The sequence below is a fragment of the Tasmannia lanceolata genome, unplaced genomic scaffold, assembly GCF_043159265.1.
Source record: "Tasmannia lanceolata isolate RefF3 unplaced genomic scaffold, GAP_Taslan_0.1 ptg000006l, whole genome shotgun sequence".
Classification (NCBI taxonomy): Eukaryota; Viridiplantae; Streptophyta; class Magnoliopsida; order Canellales; family Winteraceae; genus Tasmannia; species Tasmannia lanceolata.
The window spans coordinates 11,256,311-11,278,620 of NW_027518683.1; the positions used below are offsets into that span (position 1 = coordinate 11,256,311).

Genomic DNA, 22,310 nt, shown 5'->3' on the forward strand with positions numbered 1-22,310 from the left:
ATGCAACAGCCCAGCCGCGAAATTCCCTCTACGAAGGTTCCTAGCAAAGCCCTTGTGGCAGAATTTAATGACATCAAATCACGTTATTAGGGGTGTGAATAATCCTATAGCGGGTGCGAATTTATCATCACCCTTTAATATATGCAGATCTTAGTGTCTGTTTGGATGCACTAAAAAGTAGGAAAAACAAAGTAAATGGACAGATTTCCCATTTCCTAGCATTGATCGGTTGTCATTTACTATTCACATGGCGGTCCTCGTCTGCTGTAAATTTTCCAAATGCAGGTCCTTTTCACTGTTTGAGTTTCCTCATAAATTAGGGGGCGACGATATTTTCAGTCCCCTGTTCGCCCCACTGTTCACATTATAAGGGGGTGATTGCTTACTGCAATACTGCAAGGGGAGTGAAAATATCATCGCCCTTAGGAGAAAAAGGAAAATAATGGGAATCTATATACCTTTCCCTGTTCATAATGTGCATCCAAAACAAAGAACCAATGCTAACGAGACTGTTAAAAAATAAATTAAACATGCAATCTAACCTCAAAGATCAAACATGCATGTTGTTGAATGTGAATAGCTGCCCATAAAGTAATTTTTGATTTTCTATGTTTAACAACAAAGAATACGAGCCTCTTTGAATACCTCTAAGAATTATTTGCATCTTTCAATACCTCATAAAATTATTTGCCAATATTCCAATATGCAAATGTTTTTGAACTTAAATATCTTATTTGCAAATAGTTGGTATAATAGCTTCCCAAATTGAGATTTCAATGAGTTCTTAATATACCACTTGCTCATTTCAAAAAAATATATACCACTTGCAAATAAAATTAAATCATATTAGGGCCCGTTTGGATGCCGAGAAGATTTTGATTTGGATTTCTCACATTTGCAGCCTTTTTTGCCTTGACATTTGGATCCCGGTTAAACCCTTGAATTTCCAATTCAGCGACTGACGGTGAAAAAAATCAGATTTCCAAATAAGCTGTAGAAATAAGAAGGGAATTACCCCCTTCCCTCTAGGTCTCCCTCAACATGAGCTGGCAGATCTTATTCATTTTGTACTGAAAACTCAATTCCAAATCCAAATACAAAATCTGAGGTATCCAAATGGGCCCTTAAATGAATTTGCGTACGACTTCCCCGGAAAGGCCCTTAAATGAATTTGCTTAGGACTTCCCCAGAAAGGCATTTCGCAGCAGGCTGTTGCATGGAAGAACAGCCACCTCAATGAATTAAATGAATAAGACAAAATTTGTTGAAAAGTGAGACCAACAGCTACCTCATAAATTAAAATGAATAAACTTTACCCCTATTATATTTTGTAAATTACAAAATTTTAATCACATTTTATCTGCGTTTCTGTTTTTTTACTACGTTTTTTTAACCAAACCCACGTAAAGGTTGAATTTTTGCCGTCCGGTTTTACTGCCTAATCACGTTTTGCTAACTATGCTTAGGAGTTAGGAGACTACCCTTTTACACTAAGAAGGCATTTCCCCTATAAAACCCCTCGCCCTTCACAAACCCCCTTCCCCAAGCCTCTCTCTCTCTCTCTCTCTCTCTCTTTCCAAGCTAACCCAATGGGTCAAGGTTCTCCAGGCGGTCTGAACAAGCAAGGTCTACCCGGAGACCGCAAACACGACGGCGAGAAAAAGGAAAAGAAATTCGAGCCGGCGGCTCCGCCCGCCCGCGTGGGCCGCAAACAGCGAAAGCAAAAAGGCCCAGAAGCCGCGGCCCGCCTCCCTGTGGTGACTCCTCTCACGAAATGCAAGCTTCGACTCCTTAAACTTGAGAGAATCAAAGATTATCTCCTCATGGAGGAAGAATTTGTAAGCAATCAAGAGAGATTGAAACCCCAAGAGGACAAGAACGAGGAGGATCGATCTAAAGTGGATGATCTACGTGGGTCCCCCATGAGTGTTGGGAATTTAGAAGAGCTTATTGATGAGAATCACGCCATTGTTTCTTCATCTGTGGGGCCTGAGTATTATGTGGGGATTTTGTCTTTTGTTGATAAGGATCAGCTTGAGCCTGGATGCGCGATTCTCATGCATAATAAGGTAGATCGATTGTGTTATAAATTTCGCTGTTTTCTTTTGATTTTTCCCTGTTTGTGAAGCTAGGGTCGGTTTTGGTGGGTGGGTGGGTGGGGTTTGTTGCTGATTGTTGATTTTTTTATGGGGATGGGAGTTGATTTTGGTTTTTTTTTTAATGCTTATGATGTAGGGTTTTTCTTTTTTCAGTTGGGTTTTTTCTTTGCGGACCTAGGGTTTTGGTGCTTGAGTTGCTTGCTCAGTATGACTCTCCATCTCTTATTGCAGACCTAGGGTTTTACTGCTTCAGTTGCTCTCTCTCTCTCTCTCTCTCTCTCTCTCTCTCTCTCTCTCTCTCTCTCTCTCTTAAATTGTAGGAGTTGTGGGGTTCTTACGTGGATGGAGGTTGCTGATTTTGATATGTTTTTTTTTTTTTTTAATACTTGGCCTTCTTTGGGTGTTTGTCCAATTCTGAACGGTAATAAATACCGGGACTTTGCAATATTTGATTGATCACAATTCTGTATATTCCATTTACTATGGAGGTTCCCAAGGAATTCATTAGAGGAATATTTCCAATAAATATGGTTTGTTCTTGCATATCTCTACCAGTTTTCCAAATTAACCCTGCGGGTACATATAATTCAGAAGAATATGTGAGTGATTCATACACAGCATCTCTTTCTTTTATCAAGGGTTCGACCAATCGATATGTGTCTACAAATAATTGAAATTCAATTTCTTGATCTGTATCTTCAATTTTTGGAAACTTATGAAGTTCTTCCGTCAAGCCCTGATCAATGAACCTGAAAAATCCCTCAAATTGTATCTGACTTAGGGTTTGTGATTTTGTCACATTTCGTGTTGTGTCTATTGGCTCTGTTTCATAGATCATAGATGCTTGAAACCTGGGGATGATGATTTTGATGTGCAATTTGGTTAGATTGATGGCACTTTACGGTTTATTGTGTTGATTTTTATGGGATGTAGGCTGGAGAAAGTAGGTTTGTAAGGAGGTGATTTGGTTGTTCTTTTTATGTTTTGTGTTTTTGTGGACATGGAAAAATGACTGGTTAAATAGAACGGAGGGTTGTGTCATTAACAATGATACATGATTGGATTCGTAGAGTTGTGGGCATGAATTGGGTTTTTCAGTGTCTTTATTGTTTCTTCTGAATAAATGCTTTAATAGACTTGTGAATATTTGGGCGTGGGACGAGTTCTTAGAGATGAGAACTTGCCAACGACGTGGGTTTGTAAGGTGGTGATTTGGTTGCTCTTTTTATGTTTTTGTTGTTTTGTGGTCATGCCAAAATGATTGGTTGATGTGATGGAAGACTGGTGAATCGTAGGCATGAGTTGGATTTTCTGACATTTTTATTGTTTCTTCTGAATCTATTCTTTGAACAGCATAAGAAAATGTCTTTTGTGTCAATTTAGAGACTATGTATACTTTTTAAAGGTCTCTACATTCTTTTTTGAAAGACCTGATCTAAACTGACTTCTATTACAGTTCTATTTCTAATTGAAGTGGGAAAGGGGCATGGAGTTAGTTGTAGTCATTTGTTGAAGAAGTTACTGATGAGTGATGAGAATCTTACATTGTAAATGGCAGAGGGGTTGATTGATGATACTTGAGGGCTTATAAATGAGGATGTTCTGCGTTAATATGCATGGCTTTTGTTTTCGTGGGAGTAAGTTACAATTCTATTTCCAATGGAAATGCATGGGAGTGGAACTGCAAGCTTGGATATTACGCTGGTGATTACTTTCAGCTAATCGGAGAATTTGTTTCTTTATCCAAGTTCTCTAACAGCTTCTTGCTTCTCAAATATACTACGAGAGCTTTTTTGTTCCACTTTCTTCGACATCTGCTTGTAGATTTCCACGTGTTTAATATCTTTTCCATAAATTAATTATTCTTCATTGAGTATGTGATAGTTCATTACATCTCGATTACTCTATTTATCGATTTAATAACTTTAGGTAAGAAATTGATACCATGATATTTCATGGATGAATATTATTTACCTCTGACTGATGTTACTCTTTTGCTTCAGGTTCTTTCCGTTGTTGGGCTTCTACAAGACGAGGTGGATCCTATGGTTTCAGTGATGAAGGTTGAGAAGGCCCCATTGGAATCATATGCCGACATAGGCGGTTTGGATGCTCAAATCCAAGAAATCAAAGAAGCTGTGGAACTTCCACTCACGCACCCTGAGCTTTATGAAGACATCGGCATTAAGCCTCCCAAGGGAGTCATACTCTATGGGGAGCCCGGGACAGGCAAAACCTTACTTGCCAAGGTCAGTTCTTGTTTGCATGTCTATTTGGTTGGAGGTTATGTATGATTGTGTTTTTGTTGAGGGTCCATTGATCATTGAATTCCACTTGCATTCTTACATCCATGCCTCATGATACCTTCTTCATGCATCAATACTTAATGAATTTGATTTCTGCCCACATTGCATTTATTACTCATGATCTCCTATGTCATTCTCTAATTTGTGAATGATTTAATCCGTGGGCTTTTTTTTGTTCTTTGTTCAATGAATTAAGCAGAACATTTTCCTTCTTCACATCTTGCTCGTGGAAATTATTTTTGAATATTGTTTTTATGCTCCACTTGAAAGAATAGTTTGACTGTTTCAAACCTGAGTGTATAATTGACTTTCTTAGTTGTACTTTTGGAAGTTATTTATGATGCTTACATGATTGGGGCTTGGAATTTGTTTTCCCTAAATTTCTCTCTCAATTTGAGTCGGGAATTGAGTCTACCTATGGTAATGGTACTTCACTATGAACTGCATTTTGACAAATCAACATTTATGTGCAATTCCACTTGGTGATGTAATGGAAAGTGCAGTTTGCTCACTTGACAATGTGTACTTCAATTTTGAGTGTACCTGTGAGCATCATTATATCCTTGTGTATGTGCTTTAGTGACATTTGATTTATTCTAGCATTCTATAGTTAGTTTGTTGGGTTTTACCTTATCTTTTACTTGATCTAGGGTTTGGCATAATCTTGTTTAACTAGTTGCGAGTTGGAGTAGTATTGCAAACTGCATGACTTTGCATGTGTTGCGAATGGAGCAGCAAGTCAGCCAGGCAAGCTACATGAAGTGGTTCTTGGGAGCCTGTTAACCACTCTGAGACAAAAATGCAAATGAGCTGATCCTGTTCACTTTGATCAGTATGAGTTGTAGTTACAATCCAAATGAAAACATCATTTGGCACGAAGTAACTGGGCTGGTGATTTGTCTTGCAATATAATTATGTTCTGTGTGCCCACTGACCCTCAAGTGCTTCAAGGATGGCTCTTGCAGGTCATGATGCACCTCATTTACCATTTTTGTACTTGGTTCCCGGTGTCTTTTCCACTACACTATGTACTCCGGTTTTTGTAGTTCATGATGGATATTTCTAACTTGGTTCTTCTATATCTTTTTATAGTTTTTTTTTTGCACAATATGATTCCATATTAGGTATTACTCTTTTCTTGAGATGTTCTTTCAACTATCTTCTGTGTAAGGTATACCTACACGGTGTGACTTTGAAAAACTTTCATGAAGCAGGATGGATCTTCAACCGTGATACTTGGACATTGACGCTTATCCAACCTTTTCAATGATAAATGGAATGCTCCATCATGCTTTCAAACTAATCCTTTATGCACTGCCACAAGGAAATTGATTTGACTTTTAATCACACCAAGCCCTTTCAAAATTTGTGGTCGTTGAGTCTCTGCTATCTATTCTTAAGCATTGTATCGTATATTAATATGTAGGTGACATTTCTATGGACACCGTCACATGTATGCGGCTTAATGTAGCCCTTAATGTTAAATATGCTCGGATGTATCCACTTGATATATTTTAGACAATTTGCTTGCTTTTTGCATTTTCAATTTAATAGGATATAAATGCATTTGGAGTGTTATCTTAAGATTATACTACAACTGGATTAAATTGCAATGGACCCTGATGGCACTTGATGCCTCTCTCTCCCTAGAGTGGAGCACGATATGACATGGACTTGATGACATATCCAACGAACATATGCCCCTGGATCTTTTTTTTCTTCTTGAAAGAGTGTCCCCGAATCATTACTATGATGTCGATAAGTAATTTAACCAATCATGCTCAAGCACCATGATAAACTATATATTCATGGTAGACCAACTAGTCTATACTTTATAGTAAAGCTAGATGTGTTTGTCTCCACAAACATCTGCTAGGTTGGGTTAGTTAACTTGTGAGCCTTATTATTGCCTTTCCACCTGGACATGGATTTGGAACAGATGCTCATGCCATAGCCATGTCTGGCTTGAAACCAATGTCTTGTGCATCATAGTGCATAAATAGACTCTCAAGCAGACATTCTCAAGGGATTTGATTTGGATTCAAAATGGTACATTTGCAGTGGATTCATCATCCAAATGACTCCATCAAAAGTGTGATACTAGTGTAAATGATCATTAAATCAAGTGAGGGTATCATTCTATACATATCTGTCTGAAATAAAAAAGGAAGTGGGTAATTTCTGTTAGTATGGGCAGTAGGGTTTAAATATTGATAATGTGCTCTTGCCACTGGTCAAGATTAATGGTTAATTTGTTGGACAGTAAATACCTGCTATCAATATTTAGCTACTTCCATACTCCAAATATTTTACCACTTGTGTGTTCCACTTATAGACTTTTTATTTGGTTCAACATGACTGCTTGACTGGCCTAATCTTCTTTTATTTATTGCAATCATTACTATCTCATAACCTTTGGCCATTACATTGCAGTAGGGCTTTAGTCAGTTTGTCGATAATTTGAAGGACTTTATAAGATACACTCATTTTACATTTTAAGTGACATTTAGGGGCAAATTTTGACACTTCGGGCATTTTAATTGCATTAGGTATAATTATCTTCTATCTCTTCTTCTTGTTTTCACATGGATTGCATATTTTGATCATGATAATTCTTCTCTTTTCAGGCAGTGGCAAACTCAACATCAGCAACTTTCTTGCGAGTTGTTGGGAGTGAGTTGATTCAGAAATACTTAGGTGATGGTCCTAAGTTAGTGAGGGAGCTCTTCAGGGTTGCTGATGATCTTTCTCCATCAATTGTATTTATCGACGAAATAGATGCAATTGGCACAAAGAGGTATTTGAATGAGTCATGGTAAATTTACACTTCTCATCTTAAATATTGGCAGTCAATTAACTTAGTATATTCCAGGTATGATGCCCACTCTGGGGGTGAGCGTGAAATCCAGAGAACTATGTTAGAATTGCTGAACCAGTTGGATGGTTTTGATTCTAGAGGTGATGTTAAAGTGATTCTGGCAACAAACAGAATAGAAAGCCTTGATCCTGCCTTGCTTCGGCCTGGCCGAATAGATAGAAAAATTGAATTTCCTCTTCCAGATATAAAAACAAGGAGGCGTATTTTCCAGGTACTTCTATACCTAGTTGGAAGAAATTTTTTGTTGTCTTGGTCCCGTGGAAGCCCATTCTGTTGATGTGGACAAGTTGGTTTTACTGTTGTCCTGAGTTCCAAACCCAAGAACATGAGATTGTTTGCGCACATATGGCTATTGTTTCTATTACTAAATTAGACCTGCATTTGTGGACTGCAGATACACACATCAAGGATGACACTGGCGGATGATGTCAACCTAGAAGAATTTGTAATGACCAAGGATGAGTTTTCTGGAGCTGATATCAAGGCAATATGTACTGAAGCTGGTTTGCTTGCTTTAAGAGAGCGCCGAATGAAGGTGAAGTTTCATATTTACATTATGGGGATAAATTCTGCTAGGCATAGTAATTGCTTTTGTTTTGCCTTTTACTCTGTTGTCATACTGACATACACAAGCTGCTCCCTGTTAACTGGGTACTAGTTTTTTTTCCTCTTTACCATGTAAATGTATTGATCAAGTATCGGTGGTTTCTTTTTTGTGTTTTTCTTTTTTAACCGAATTTTTTACTAACATTGTTGGAACTTGGTGCATTTATAAATGACAAGGAACATAATATATTGTGTCGTGTCAAAGAGAAAACAGAATAGAAAATGCAAAACTACTTGCATGCACTTTAATTTTTGTAATTAGTCAGGAACTCGCCAGAAAGAATGTCTTACATCATATAGTTAGACTATTTTTACATCCAAAACACTTCCCTTCCTCGATGTAAGCATCATCAACTTTTCCTGCACACTTTCTAACTTTATAACACTTCTAAAACAATCATAGACAAGCTAGAATTCTTTCATAGAAAAATAGGAATTTTCAAAAGAGAAACTAACCCAAATCTCATCTTACTATGTAAGTTTCTATCCTAAATTGTGTCGAATTGTAAACCAGTCCTAATTCAACATTTCTACTTCAACATCGACCTTCTCAATTCAAAATAGAAATTCTAGCAGCTTCAAACAAGTCTGCATTTCCCCAAAACATTGGTTTTCTAAAGCTCGACAATTAAAAATCATAAAAGAAATTTCTTCTAAAGCAGTCCTTCATTCTCTTATTTTTGGTTCGAAGGACCTGTGGGTACTCATTGCATCAATTTCTTGTTGTAGAAAATTATACTCAGAATTGTTAATCCTACTTTCTTTTTTTAATGGTAATTGTTAATCCTACTAAATTGTCTTCAATTGTAAACAAAGATGTTGAGTTCCCTTCCACCTTACGAGGTACTTGGAGTAGAGCTGCATACCTTTCTCCGCAGATCCTCTATACGTATCTTTTATGCTTTCATGTTCATGTATTTTCCTAGAGTGCATATCATCTTCTTGATGGAAGCTCCCGGGATCATTGTGAACTATGAGTTTGAGAGCCCCTTGTTATCTGATGAGTCAATTCAAAAGCTTTAATAAAGGATCATTTCTTTTTCTTTTTCTTTTAATTAAAAAGCTTTAATTCTTGGAACACTAAATTATTAAAATGAATGTAAGCCACAAAAGTACATAATGAGCTGACTCCATCGTTGTCATAGTCTCCATCCTCTTCCGGCTATTCATTTATTTTTTCATCACAAATTTTCTCGTCAATTTTTTTTATAGATCATTATCTTCATTGTAGTATTCATTGAAGTCAGACTCTTTTTACAACTTCAAATCATGTGCATCCTCATCTAGATACTTTGTAATCTGGGTCAAGAACTCCTTCCGGCAACGTCATAATTTTCTTCTTCTATGGTAGCATATTGGATGAAGTCAAAACTCATCCTTCGTTGAAGGCTTTCTCCTCTACTAGTTTGGTTAGCCAAAACTAATCCTAGCCAATTTTCAACAAATCAAACCTTTTTTTCTACATTTCGGTTGGTTTTTGGCTTGACTTCCATCTTGTACACCTTTTTTGTTTATTGGTAGAATTCTATAAAGGTTTGTTGCCTTCCATTAGTGTGGCCTCAACCAATCCTTCTCATAGAAGTTGAATCTCATGCATAATTCAACCCATCTACCTAGTCAGAATATCTACATGTTTTGTTTGATATTAAGTCTCAAAGTACTGATTGATATTCCCTAAGCCTCCAAAATTTCAGCGGCCATAGTTTCCGACTTTGGTAGAAGTACCAAAGTCTTCCCTATAATTATTATACTTGCCATTGGATGTTAAAGCTGCTTCTTTGAATAGAATCCTCTAAGAGTATCTTTATGTAAGGTTTCTTTCCATCTGGCAAGGTGCACACATCAATTTGTAGAGGATTTGTCAAATAACATCTCCTGGGCTAATAGATTGAGGAATGCAAACATCATATATTAAATAAGGGGCCGTTTGGATACGCTGATTTTAGAATCTTGGATTTCCTCAAAATCGTAGTTGGGAGAAGAGAGAATAAGAAGACCAACCGTTCCGCTTCTGTTTAGAATCTTGGATTTTAAGTAAGAAATCCAGGTTTTAGAAATCCCTCCCCCCCCATCCCGAGATATCTAAAACCTGGAAACATGGGATGATCTTATGCTCTATTGACGGAAAGAAGGGGGAGAAATCAGGAAACGACGATTGGTCTCCTTATTCTCTCGTCTCTCAACTACAATTTTGAGGAAATCCAAGATTCTAAAATCCGCAAACGGCCCCCAACTGAAGTTTAGCAGATGATTGGACTTCCAGACATTCTTATAGGAGCTGACTATAAGACTTGTAATCTTGACCAGTATCTGAGAGTGGATTTGATCATGGGTGCTCTATCCCTTTTGTAAATAGCCCACATTATCGGCTTTCGGATTGACTAGTGTTTGGCTGCTTGTTATTTTCTTTATGATTTTTATATCAAGTTTTTTTTCACTTGATCAAATGGCAGCAGTACGAAATGGTTTAGTTTTATTGGCATGGTATGTTATTATTATTATTATTATTTTCGAATGATAGCATGGTATATTATTTTCATCCGTGAATTGCTTTCTGTTCAGGTTACTCATCCAGACTTTAAGAAGGCAAAAGAAAAGGTGATGTTCAAGAAGAAGGAAGGGGTACCAGAAGGACTCTACATGTAGCCCACACCACTCTTCACTGTGTTCTCACGCTATTGCGTTTTGGATTTGTTCCCATTCCTGTTTAATCAACTTTTAAACTGTGTTATCACAGTTGATATATTCCCTGATGAAGGTATAACTTATATACATCTAGTTTCTTTAAACAAAGGAAATAGACACGTCTGTTTTCATGATTTTTATTCATTTGAATTTCTTAGAAGTGGAAATTTGTGCTTATGTGTGCTGCTAGAAAAGCAGGACGAATATGGTTCAGGCATATATTTGTATTCTATAGATTTTAAAACGTTGTTATATGGTTTTGGAAATATACTGGATGGAAATGATTTTTCCGCCCCCTTTCTCAGTGTTTCCTCCAGCCCCTTCTGTTTTGTCTTTTTTTCTAAAACAAAGGAGGTTGAAATGCTGCTATTTTTTAAGGAGAAGACAAACAAGAGGGGAGGAGTGTGACTTGACAGACAGTAGCCACAGGATCAATTCTAGGGTCAGACACTTAGATATGTATATCCAATTGAGACCGTTGATCTTGTAGAGCATAATGATGTGATACACATGGTATTGATCACTTATCGAATGGACATAATTCAGCCGGACTAGTGGTCGCCAGTCGGTCTATTCCATGGACAAAATACTTCAATAGTTAACATAATTTCCCGGCTGGTCTGCCGTCCCGTGAATGGAGACAAAAGGTCCATTCAGTGTGACAGACCAGCCGCGAAATGCCTTTTGTGATGGACCCTAGCAAATCCAAACCACTAAACGTGAGGTAAAAATAAGGTGTATTTATCATTGCCCCAAAAAATAATATTCACCTTTATTTCATAAAAAGAAGGGATTTGCTTGGCAATTTTGCGTCGCAGCTCTCTTTTGTGGGAGAGAAACAGCCACCTCAGATGAATCAAGGGCCTGTTTAGATGCCTCGTATTTTGTATTTGGATTTGGAATTGAGTTTTGAATGCACAGATCATGATGTTGATTGTTGAGGGAGAGAGAGAGGGAAGGGGGGTACTACCTACTGGGGGGAGAGAGGTTGAGGAGCAAAGCGGGTGAAGGAAATTGCTAGATTTGTAAATCTGATTTTTTTTCACTGTCAAACGCTGATTTGGAAATCCAATGATTTGACCCGGATCCAAATCACAACGCAAAAAGGGCTGCAAATGTGAGAAATTCAAATCAAAATCTTCTCAGTGTCCAAACGGGTCATAAATGAATAAGACAAAATCTGCTAAAAAGTGAGCCTGTGTGGCTCCCTAAAATCTCCAAAATCTCATTCATTTAATTCAAATCGTTCCTAAAGTCTACCCAACAGAAAGTAGTGAGAGCGGGGAAAGGCAACGGTCAGATACGATTTAAAATTTAAAAATGATAGAAAGAATCCAAAGCTTTGAACCGACCATACACCCCTCTTTTTCTTCGGCTTTAAATGGTATACCCATGTGCGTGCCTTCTTTTTAACACAAGTGATTCTCTCTCCATCATCATATCTTTCTCAATCTCCACCAAATCCCAACTCTGCAAGATGATCAGAGCTCTCAAAAAGCTCAAGGTCTGGTCTAGGAAGAAGAAGAAAAGAAAGATTAACACCCTTCAACCTCCCACAACTTCCCACTGCTGTTCTTGTTCTAAATACACACAACCAAGCGCTCCTCCTTTGCCTTCGTGGCTCGATTTCGAACAGCCACAGGAGACTTTTTCGAGATCGGATCCAACATGTGAGGCGTTTTCTGTCCCACCCTTTGATCCTTCTAAAGTGCGAACCCAAGTATCTTCATCAGAAATCATTTCAGAGATTACACCTTTATACACTCCTGTAGCTACTCTACCTGTATCCATATCTTATCAGCAGTACTTGGCCCCTGCCCCTGTTTACGGCGTTCCAATTATGCCTGTTATTAGGCAAGAAAGAGCTGCCGGGCTTTTCGGATGCGTCGCGAGTGTTGGTACCACCTTGATGCGTTGCTTCTGCCCCTGTTTTCGGCTTCGGAGTCTCAACTGAATGAAGTACTGACTGTTTTCAAAGTTTTCTGTCTTTGAATCCAGGCTTCTGTAGAGAGAGATGGAAATGAATTGTGATGTGTTTTAAGTTTTGGGGCATTTGATATACAGAATTGCTGGAATTCAATACCTCTGTTACAGGAAAGTTTACTTGGAATTACTAGCAAGTCATTTCGCTGTAAATTTGTTTTTGGGCTACATATCAGAAGGGAATGATATCTACTCTCTATTGTTTTTACAAGTTTATTTTTAGTTTACATTTTTCTAATTAGCTGTTAAAAAGCTATTAGAATTTGCAGAAAGGCAACTATAAATGCTAATCTGTTTTAACCATGACCACACACCCCCCTGTAGTGGCATAGAATACTGTTAGAATTTTCTAATTAGCTATTAAGGGCTGTTATAATTCCTATAAGTGACCTTTGACAGCCATTAATTTAGACATTTTGTACAATGTCAATTTGTTTATTTAATTTGCTTTTATAGTTTTCCAGATAGGACAAACTGCCGTGGTATCAATCTTTCTTGCATGCTCATACAGTGCCCTAAACTACAGTTCTTGCTCTAGGACGATACAGCCAAACTGTTCTGCTTTTGATGGTTAGAATTTTAAGCAGATCTGTGAAAATGGTTTCAAGATAGGTTCTAGTATATGGGCTCTTTCCTGTTTCAGTTGTCATCCTTCCAGGTCTGAAACTCAGGTCTCATAGCCTGAATACACTTTGATGAGTAGACTACTCTTTTGTATGGTCATGACATTTTATCAAACAAATTTGGCTCCTGCTCCAGTTTGAGGTACGCTAATTATGCCTCTTACCAGGGAAGATATGGCTCCCCTACTTTTCTAATTATGCCTGTTTCAAGTAGGGCTGCAAATGAACCGAGCCAGATCACGAACATGTTTGGGTTCGGTTCATTAAAAGCTCGGCTCGGGCTCGTTTGTTTACTAAACGAGCCGAACCCAAGCCCAAAAATTAGGCTCGTCAAATAAACGAGCTGAACTCGAGCTTTGTATAGTTCATCTTGGACAAGCTTGTAAACTTTTTAGGCTCGGTTCATAAAGCCGAACACGAGCCCAAAAAAAACTCGTCACAAACATGAGCCGAACACAAGCCGAGCACGAACACCCCAATGTTCGGCTCGGCTCGTCTGCAGCCCTAGTTACAAGTAAAGATATGGCTCCCTTACTTTTCAGTTATGTCCCTGTTTTCAGTTTTGGAGACTGTACTGAACTGGTGATGCACCCAATTTTCTGAGATTCTTCATTTCAGAATTTAGGCTTCTTATCAACTTAGGATTCTCAGCTCTGCCAGAGAGAAATGGCAATGCTGTGGAACAATTGGCCTTCTGTCATAGGAGATGGGAAATGCCGGAATATAGTGTTAGATGAATTGCTTTCAATCATCTAATTCTTTTTACCTTTCCAATCAACCACAAATTGAATGGCTGATTTGAAATCCCAATCTAAAACCCACCTGCAATTCTATTAAGGCTCCGTTTCTTTTGACTTAGAATTTGTTTGATGTTGTAAAAATGAACATAAAACAAATTTTACGCCCAATTTTACGTCGAAAGAAACGGAGCCTAAATGAAGATACACAGAACTCCAAAACCATACATGATTCCCAAAATTAACATTGCACATACGTGAATGGCATGTAGTCGAGTCATTTATATTGAACTATGAATTACTGTATATGACGATGTTGAAGAAAGCATGGAGGAAAAATCTACAACAAAACAACCTCCTCAAAAATTTTGTTTTCAATCCAGAGTTACAATTTTTAAAAAGATGGAGGACTAAAAAGTCCTTGAATACTTTCTGATTTCGTACATTATTGAGGATATAGAAACCAGATCCTTGTTCAGCATTGAACCACCTACAATCCGCTTTATGCAATCCGTAAGCCTGGTGTAATAAAGCAGCAGCTGTGTCAATGCAGCTCTCAATATCTCCATTCCGCACAAGAAATTACTGAAGGAAGTAATGACATCTTTGTGCATTAGCTCTATTGCAGCTTTCCATCTGCTCGCAAAGTCCTTCACCAATGGTTCAACATCTGCAGCCGCGATGGGCTTATCCGAGCTAGAATTTGTATCTTCAGCTGAAAAAGATATCATATAAATGAGGTCCTCAATCATTTTGGATACAATTGACAAATTTATGAATCGGGTTTTGTTTCTGATACTTACAGGCCCGAGTCTTTACGAATTTGATAAGATCACTAAAATGCTCTAGGAGCAATTCTTCCTGCGAGAAACATGTATCAAACTTTAATTCCAATTCGTACAGTGGATGCTGGTTTCATACCAAAAAGAGGATCCTATCCACTCGATGAAGGTCTTGAAAATTTTACGGTTGAAAACTCCATCTCCACCACATGCGATAGCATAACATGTTGGAGATGTCGATATGCTATTCCATCCCCAATTCGTACAGTGGATGCTGGTTTCGTACCAAAAGAGGATCCTATCCACTTGATGAAGGTTTTGTATATTTTACGGTTGAAAACTCCTTTTTCTACTATTTTAATCTAAAATCAATGGTCCAGAACCCTTCAAACAATGATTCAGTGAGGATGTTGGGTCCAAAACTATGTTGGACCACCTGGGACCACAAATCATTTCACATAACAAATCCATTTACATAGTCCAAATGAAGCTCCTAATCCTAATCAAACAAGTATTTCACAGTAACTTAGAAGCGGCTAGTGAAAACTTCAGTGGATATGGATCTAAACTATCCCATTAAAATAAACTATCGATTTACTAACCACAAAAATAGCTGTGTTGCTCTTCAGCAATTCTTCGAAGTGCAGCTGTGTCTTGCCACCTTCCGTGCCTGCTTCCTAGAAACCAATTTCACAAAAACTATTATGGAGAAGCACAACTGCTACTAAAGCATGTTTTCAAAATTCGAATGAGGTCATAAAAGAAGAATGGTGGGGTCAATCACAAATTACCTAGGCATGTTGATTCTTACCTTTAATACAGCAATAGTCATATCATAATTGTTTATGAGAAATACTGTTTGAAGTTTGGGCTTTGTGAATGTTTTGGCAAGCTTGATAAGCAAGTCATCGACAGCCATCCGCAGCCTCTCCAAGTTCAATTCAAGCTACAAAGGTCAAAAGACAACAAAAAAAAGTGCTGGGTAAATTGGGTTGACTGGGAGAAGTCAGGGTATGAAGCGATCGGTGTCTTTAATGTCCATCAATATCAAGAGAATAGTGGCAACTATTGTTAAATATTCCTCACAGTATCTGGGATTTGAAATTTTGGCTAACCTTTTTTTTTGAATGGTTAATTAAAAAAAAGAATATAAAAAAAAATATTGGCTAACCTGACCGTCTCCATATTCAACATTAAGGTGAACAAGTGATGCAGTGAACTCAGCATAACGTCGCATGACATAGTGAGGATGAACATCATCTTCCCATAACAGCTTTACATTGGCGTTACGCAAACTGTTGAGATGCATGTCAAAGACCATCTTGAAACGTGGCCAGAGAGCAATGTTGACCTGCCAAAATTTAGTTCAATCAACTTTAACCACTTGGTATCCATGGATTAGCTTATAGGAGACACAGAAAGCACAAATCGAAGCACCAATCAACAAAATAGACAAAATGATTATCCAGCAATAAAAAATGAGAACATTTTGGAGGAGGCAGTCAATTGAACAAGTTTAGATACGGGACAAATAAGGCCATAATGCTTGAAGCAACGACAACAGCTGCTGGTACATCTGGTAGAACTACCTTTTTTACTAAATCCATTACGTGGATGTATTTTATGATTAGGTTCCAGTGACTAGTTATCTTGCTGGACCAAAACTGAATGACGCAACATGTAGTCAAGAACAAAACAAAAGGAACATCTAAAATTAGTAATCACCATTGGTAATTGCACAATGCGGTTCATAACATTGTATCATAATTTAATAATCCAAGTCATGGATTTTAGTGTCAGCTGATCCTCAAACATATCACCTGATACATTTCAAATTTTCAGTTAGGGAAGAAAACAACAAAGAGTGTGTAGTGTCCAATACATGTGCTATTCATCCAAAAGGCATCAGCTATCATCCAAAGTATTATTTTTCTTTGAAATAACAGTACAATATGTATTATTTTTGACATGTCTGATATATATTGAAAATCCAATACGTTAAACCAGGAGTCTAACTATAGAAGAAGCATACCTTATCCAAGTATGAATCCAAGCATGGAATCCGCCGCCGAGACATAATTAGCTGAAGTAGAAAATCACATTGTTAATCACTTAAATTAGATCATTCTTTGCAAAGCCAACAAATATGTGTCTAGCAACAAAAAAAAAGCTGTGGTTATACTGGATCTAGTAATAAATCCATTTAAGGAACCTCAATAATAGAAGTTACTTATGAAAAAAGCTGAAGTGCTTTTATCCAAAAACTATATGACCATTTTAAAACTAGGATAATGTATTGCATGCTTATTTCATACAACTACAGCCAAGAAACATGCTTTGGTCAAAATGGATTATGCTGGGAATAAAATGAATAGAAAAAACAATTGTGTGTAAAACACATTATATGCAATATTGCGAGAATGGTAGCTGAGCAAGGGGAGGAAATGCACATTTGCGTCTCCTATTCAAGATAGTGATCATCGGTTTACTCCATTGACTAGATTAAGAAATCGACTAATTTCTAATACATCAGGAGTGCATAAGTTAATTTCCCACTCACAAAATTAACACACTCCTGAGTCCTGACTCACATGCAAAGTGAGTGACATTTTGATTTCTATAAGAAGATACCAGAGCAACCATTGAAGACCAGAAAGCCATTCCTCCCCATTTTGTCTAATGAGTCTTGTAAGATAACAACGACACTAAAGCTCACAATTTGCAATGCTTTGGAATCAGATCAAGTGTAATTTTGAATGTATGGCTTCCACCTAGTTGTCTCTTTGTTGCCCTGCTATTGCATGATTAGCTTATTATGCTAGTATAACACACCCAAGAACAATAACAAACTGCTAGTATAATACACCCAAGAACAGTAACAAACAAACTATCGTTAATGTGATCAAATTCTATTAAAATAGATTTTTAGGGTACGGAGAGCGGTATTCCCAGCACCAGCATTGGCGGCCAAGATGCAGAATTAATCCATCCAAAACCTGAGAAGTTAGGCTGTGATTTCAGACTGGTAAAGAACTAGAAACTATAGTTTATTCTGGATCTAGAAGCAATTCCATATGAATCCTATGGTTGGTAAAATATATTTGGTACTAGTTCAAAACTTAACTGAGTTCTAACCTAGCAGAACACAAATTTGCTTCCATTTTCATTATTGTGTGCAGGACAACAAGTTCTACAAAACTTAACTATAAAGAAATATTTAGACTTAAAGGAGAAGCAACATGCAAATAAAAGCACGGAAAAGATAACAGTGAGGAGATTGCTAATTTATTACAGATATCAAAAGCACCAAAGTGAACAACATAAAATCATATAAATATCAAATAATTCTTCAACGACATGCTAACCAACTCATTAAAAACTATAAACTTTCCAAATAAAAGCCACCCATAACATAATAAGCATGCCACATTACCTGGTGCTGGTGTATTATGCGGATCATAAGCATTAGACCTATTGCATCGAAACAGTTAGGAAGGATTGAATTGAAATGTTCATCAATTACCGCAAATGGTCCTGAAATAACCAAATAGAAAACGCATTGGTTTATTTGTTCGTTCATATTGCCAGATATTTTCTGGGAATGAAAATGACAGAGCAATGTTTTCCCTTGTAACTTCTATTCTAGAAGTATTTTTATGTTTTTCTGAAAGCAGTAAAGATTTAGATAACACCCTTTGACAGATTAAAGTATCCTATTAATTAACTATGAGCAGTTTAATGCCCAAAAGAGTTGTTGAAGAAAAAAAAATCCAAAGCAAGCAGTTTAGTGTCCTAAAAGTTAACCTCTTTGGATCCCAATATGCCACCTCCAGAGCCTGGAAAATGTTTAAAAAGAAAACGGCAAGCTTGGATAATGTACAGAAAGAAAACGGTGAAAGGTAGGAGGTAAAGTTTCCACTGTCGGTAAAGATAGTATCCAGATAAATGAAAATATCAACAAGCAGTGATCTGTTGTCACTAAATATTATCAGAATGCAATGACGTAGTGGTTAGCAACAAAGATTTACAACTCCGAGATGAATGCAGCCTTAACTAAACTAATGTCAATAAGAGAGACAAACATTCACATATAAATAAAGCATACGTATTAGAATTACCTGTAAATATTTCATTGAATATAGATTCTTCCCCAAAGAAATCATCACAAAAAAGATATCTGTAGGATGTGAGATATATCAGCATCCAAAACTACATTTTCAGAAAAGCCTAGTTGTACTCAAAATGATTTTATAATAACATAGGATAGAGCAAACTAGTGAGTACTCTGAAGTAGCAGTATCCATCAGAAGCTTGTGCAAGCTCCTGAAGAGAACTTCATAGGGATATTTGAGAGAGCTTGCTTCAGCTATATGCGGAATCAATGCAGGTTGATCAATTTCCTGTGAACAAGGAAAGAGTTTAAATCAGACCCCAAAATAGTTTTCCCTACAAAATTAGAAGAAAATTGCTACATTTTCTTACTTTACAAATTCAAACTAAAAATGAACTTCTAATAAACCACAAAGGAAGACAAAATCTAAAATAATTCTTTTTTCCATTTGAGGGAGGTTGTTCGATACATAGTTATGGTGAAGCTCTTTGTTTTTTTTTTCCAGGAAAATTACATTTACACCCCTTCTAGTTTCTGACACATTCAACTCTAACCCTGACTTTCAAAACGTGACAAGTACACCCCCTGATCTTTCGAAACGTGACAAGTACACCCCCTCCGTCAACGGTCTGTCAGTTTAACATGACGGAAAGACTGAAACTAACCATGATATATTTTGAGGACAGAAATACCCTCATTTGCAGAGGGATTAGGGTTACGCCATTTCCCACCGCCACCGTCGCCATCTCCGGCCACCGCCGTTACCTCCACCACAGACAATGAAACCCCACCCCATGGCTACATCAAACCCACATTTCAAAAAAAAAAAAAAAACATTGATAAAAACAAAAAAAAAAGCCCTAAAATATTAGGCTTTATGTGCAAATCATGATAATGGTGTGAATGAAGACAAATAGAACCCCTAAATCGAGGGTTTATGTTGATAAATAAACAAGGGTTTGAATCAAACCCTAATTTTCAGTTGGGGAAGACGAGGGGATTTTGGTCATTTCCGCCTCGCCGTCTACTCCGTCATGTTAAAAAAACTACGGGGGGTGCACTTGTCATGTTTTGAAAGTCAGGGTTAGAGTTGAATGTGTAAGAAACTAGAGGGGGTGTATCTATATTTTTCCCTTTTTTCTCTTTTGAATGGTAGCCAAGAATATATTAAAAAAGACCGAGATGGTCAGATTACAAAGGAGAAAATAAAGAAAACCAACTATTCCAAAAAACAGCGAATCAAGGAGCGAGGGAATCAAATAATGTAAAGAATCTTTGGCTACACCCTCCCTAGCTAAACCATCCGCCACCGAATTCGCAGATCGTCTCACATGCAAAAAAGGTATGGACGATGAACCAATGGTGAAGCTCCTTGTTGTTTCAAAGATCTATGCCCCGTCCCCACTGCCCAAAATCCAATTTGAGCATCACAGAAAAAGAAACGTGTTTCAAAAGGAGAAATAAGAAATATGTTTCTTCTTTTGCTAAACACATTTTCCTTATTTTACAGAACCACCTATTTTTTAGAAACACCCTTTTTACAATGCATATGTGTTTACTGAATATTTCACCAATACACACACAAACACAAGCATGCCTTTCCATTTCTATGGAAGAATATCTACTTTATATATATATATATATATATAGAGAGAGAGAGAGAGAGAGAAAGAACGGTTTCTACACACAAGTGTAGATAAGTTATCTACACACTAGCTTAAAATACAGTGGAGGCCCACATTGTTTGGGTGATCCAAACCATTCATTTGATTGGCCTTCACATAGATAAGGTGCCCACAAAAAATCAGCTCCACAGGATCATCCTAACCCTTCGAACCGTGGAGGCAAAAAATGGACAAATTTGTGAAGGTTTATACACGTCCATTTTACCTCCACAAATCGTAGGGTTGGGATGATCCTATGGAGCTGATTTTTTGTGGACACCCTATCTATGTGGGGGCCAATCAAATGAATAGTTTGGATCACCCAAACAATATGCCCTCCACTGTATTTTAAGCTAGTGTGTAGATAACTTATCTACACTTGTGTGTAGAAACAGTTCTCTCTCTCTCTCTCTCTCTCTCTCTCTCTCTCTCTCTCTCTCTCTCTCTCTATATATATATATATATATATATATATATATATATATATATATATATATATGTGTGTGTGTGTGTGTGTGTGTGTGTGCATGCATGCATGTATGTTATTAATGAATCTATCCTTACCATTAAAAAAAAATACATGTTTGTATGTATGTATGCATATACATATTTTGGGCTCGTGTAGTAATAGCTTAGCAAACCATTCTGCTCACAAGACGAAACAAGGGCTCAACATGGAAATCACACACTTGAGCAACTTGGATGCATTGAATAAGTTTGCCATTGACAAGGTCAACTTCTTTATTGTCTCAACCTTCTTTTTTCACATTGATTTGGTTAGGGAAAAAACGGAGTCGACTAAGTGGATTCTAAATCAACTAGGTAAGTTTAAGCATTACACAGTCCACAAAAAATGTAGTAGTAATTTATTTCCTAATTAGTTGCACCATTTTCCCTGAAAAGTTTATTTACCTCTTGGCATCGAGGCCATGGAAAAGTAAAGGCAAAGTACTATGGCAAGTCTCTTTCCTAGCTGCCATATGGGTTCTATGGAAGGATCGAAATTCTAGAATATTCAAGGGCCTTTCAAAGAGTGCCAGCTTTCTATTCAATAAGGTAATCGCTTTAACCATCTCATGCGTGAAAATCCTAGACTCTTTCAGATTTGTATCAGCCTATGATTTATGGCATGGTTGGAAGGAGATTTGCAGCGGTTCTAGTAATACCCCCAAAACAATCCAAGGTTGGACACCTCCCACTCAAGGTGTTTTAAAAATTAAAATTGAATTTTGACGGCTCTAGTCTAGGGAATCCTGGGCCTTCTGGAATTGGAGGGTTGTTGAGAGATGCAGATTTTTTATTTATTTATTTGGGGGTGGGGGTGGGAGTGATTTGGACATTTAGAGGTCCGATTGGGGGGCAGACGCAAATGAGGCGGAAGTTCGTGCAATTCACCATGGAATTAAAATGCTCCAAAAATGTATTTCTAAACAAGGTGGTGATAGAAGGTGATTCCCTCGATGGCTAAGAGGCTCAAAGGTGGCACCTTGGAGATTCACGGAACTTTTCGACAAGATCCAGGACAGAATTGGGCTGTCATCGATTTCATTTATCCATGTCCGGCGGTCCGCCAATAGTGAAGCAGATAAATTAGCTCGAGAAGGCGTATTCGGGGAGACATCGAGCTGTTTGACTTTCTTCCTCCTTAACTTTTTCTCATTGTATTTTCCTTTGTTGTTTATGTTGTTATTCTGATTGGTGTACTTTAGGGACCCCCTCCTTAACTTTTGCTCATCAATGAAATCTTTTTACCATTCAAAAAAAAATGTAGCAGTAAATGACATGTAGTCCTCACTTTAAAAAAACAAAACTGTAGTTTTCATTTTGCATTAGTAG

At 37.4% G+C, this 22,310-nt stretch overlaps 3 protein-coding genes across 3 annotated transcripts in view; 2 read left to right on the forward strand and 1 right to left on the reverse strand.

Annotated features, from left to right (window-relative positions):
• Positions 1-1,527: 1,527 nt before the first annotated feature.
• LOC143879673 (26S proteasome regulatory subunit 4 homolog A) lies at positions 1,528-10,870 on the forward strand. The gene is made up of 6 exons (XM_077382168.1): positions 1,528-2,069; positions 4,103-4,348; positions 7,033-7,202; positions 7,278-7,494; positions 7,678-7,818; positions 10,452-10,870. The coding sequence occupies exons 1-6, from the start codon at positions 1,590-1,592 to the stop codon at positions 10,533-10,535; spliced, it is 1,338 nt and encodes a 445-aa protein (XP_077238283.1). The 5' UTR covers positions 1,528-1,589; the 3' UTR covers positions 10,536-10,870.
• A 1,070-nt stretch (positions 10,871-11,940) lies between these two features.
• LOC143878361 (homeobox protein) lies at positions 11,941-12,785 on the forward strand. Its single transcript, XM_077380655.1, has one exon. It carries the CDS (start codon positions 11,956-11,958, stop codon positions 12,526-12,528), a length of 573 nt encoding a protein of 190 aa, XP_077236770.1. The 5' UTR covers positions 11,941-11,955; the 3' UTR covers positions 12,529-12,785.
• A 1,394-nt stretch (positions 12,786-14,179) lies between these two features.
• LOC143879674 (vacuolar protein sorting-associated protein 52 A-like) overlaps positions 14,180-22,310 on the reverse strand; it is a 40,221-nt gene continuing 32,090 nt past the window's right edge. The window contains exons 14-22 of the mRNA XM_077382169.1: positions 18,984-19,099; positions 18,818-18,876; positions 18,133-18,233; positions 16,732-16,782; positions 15,871-16,050; positions 15,511-15,645; positions 15,302-15,376; positions 14,721-14,778; positions 14,180-14,632 (exon numbers count right to left, since the gene is read on the reverse strand). Of these exons, the coding sequence (XP_077238284.1) occupies positions 14,328-14,632; positions 14,721-14,778; positions 15,302-15,376; positions 15,511-15,645; positions 15,871-16,050; positions 16,732-16,782; positions 18,133-18,233; positions 18,818-18,876; positions 18,984-19,099 (1,080 nt within the window). The 3' untranslated portion in view covers positions 14,180-14,327. The remainder of the gene's footprint in view (positions 14,633-14,720; positions 14,779-15,301; positions 15,377-15,510; positions 15,646-15,870; positions 16,051-16,731; positions 16,783-18,132; positions 18,234-18,817; positions 18,877-18,983; positions 19,100-22,310) is intronic.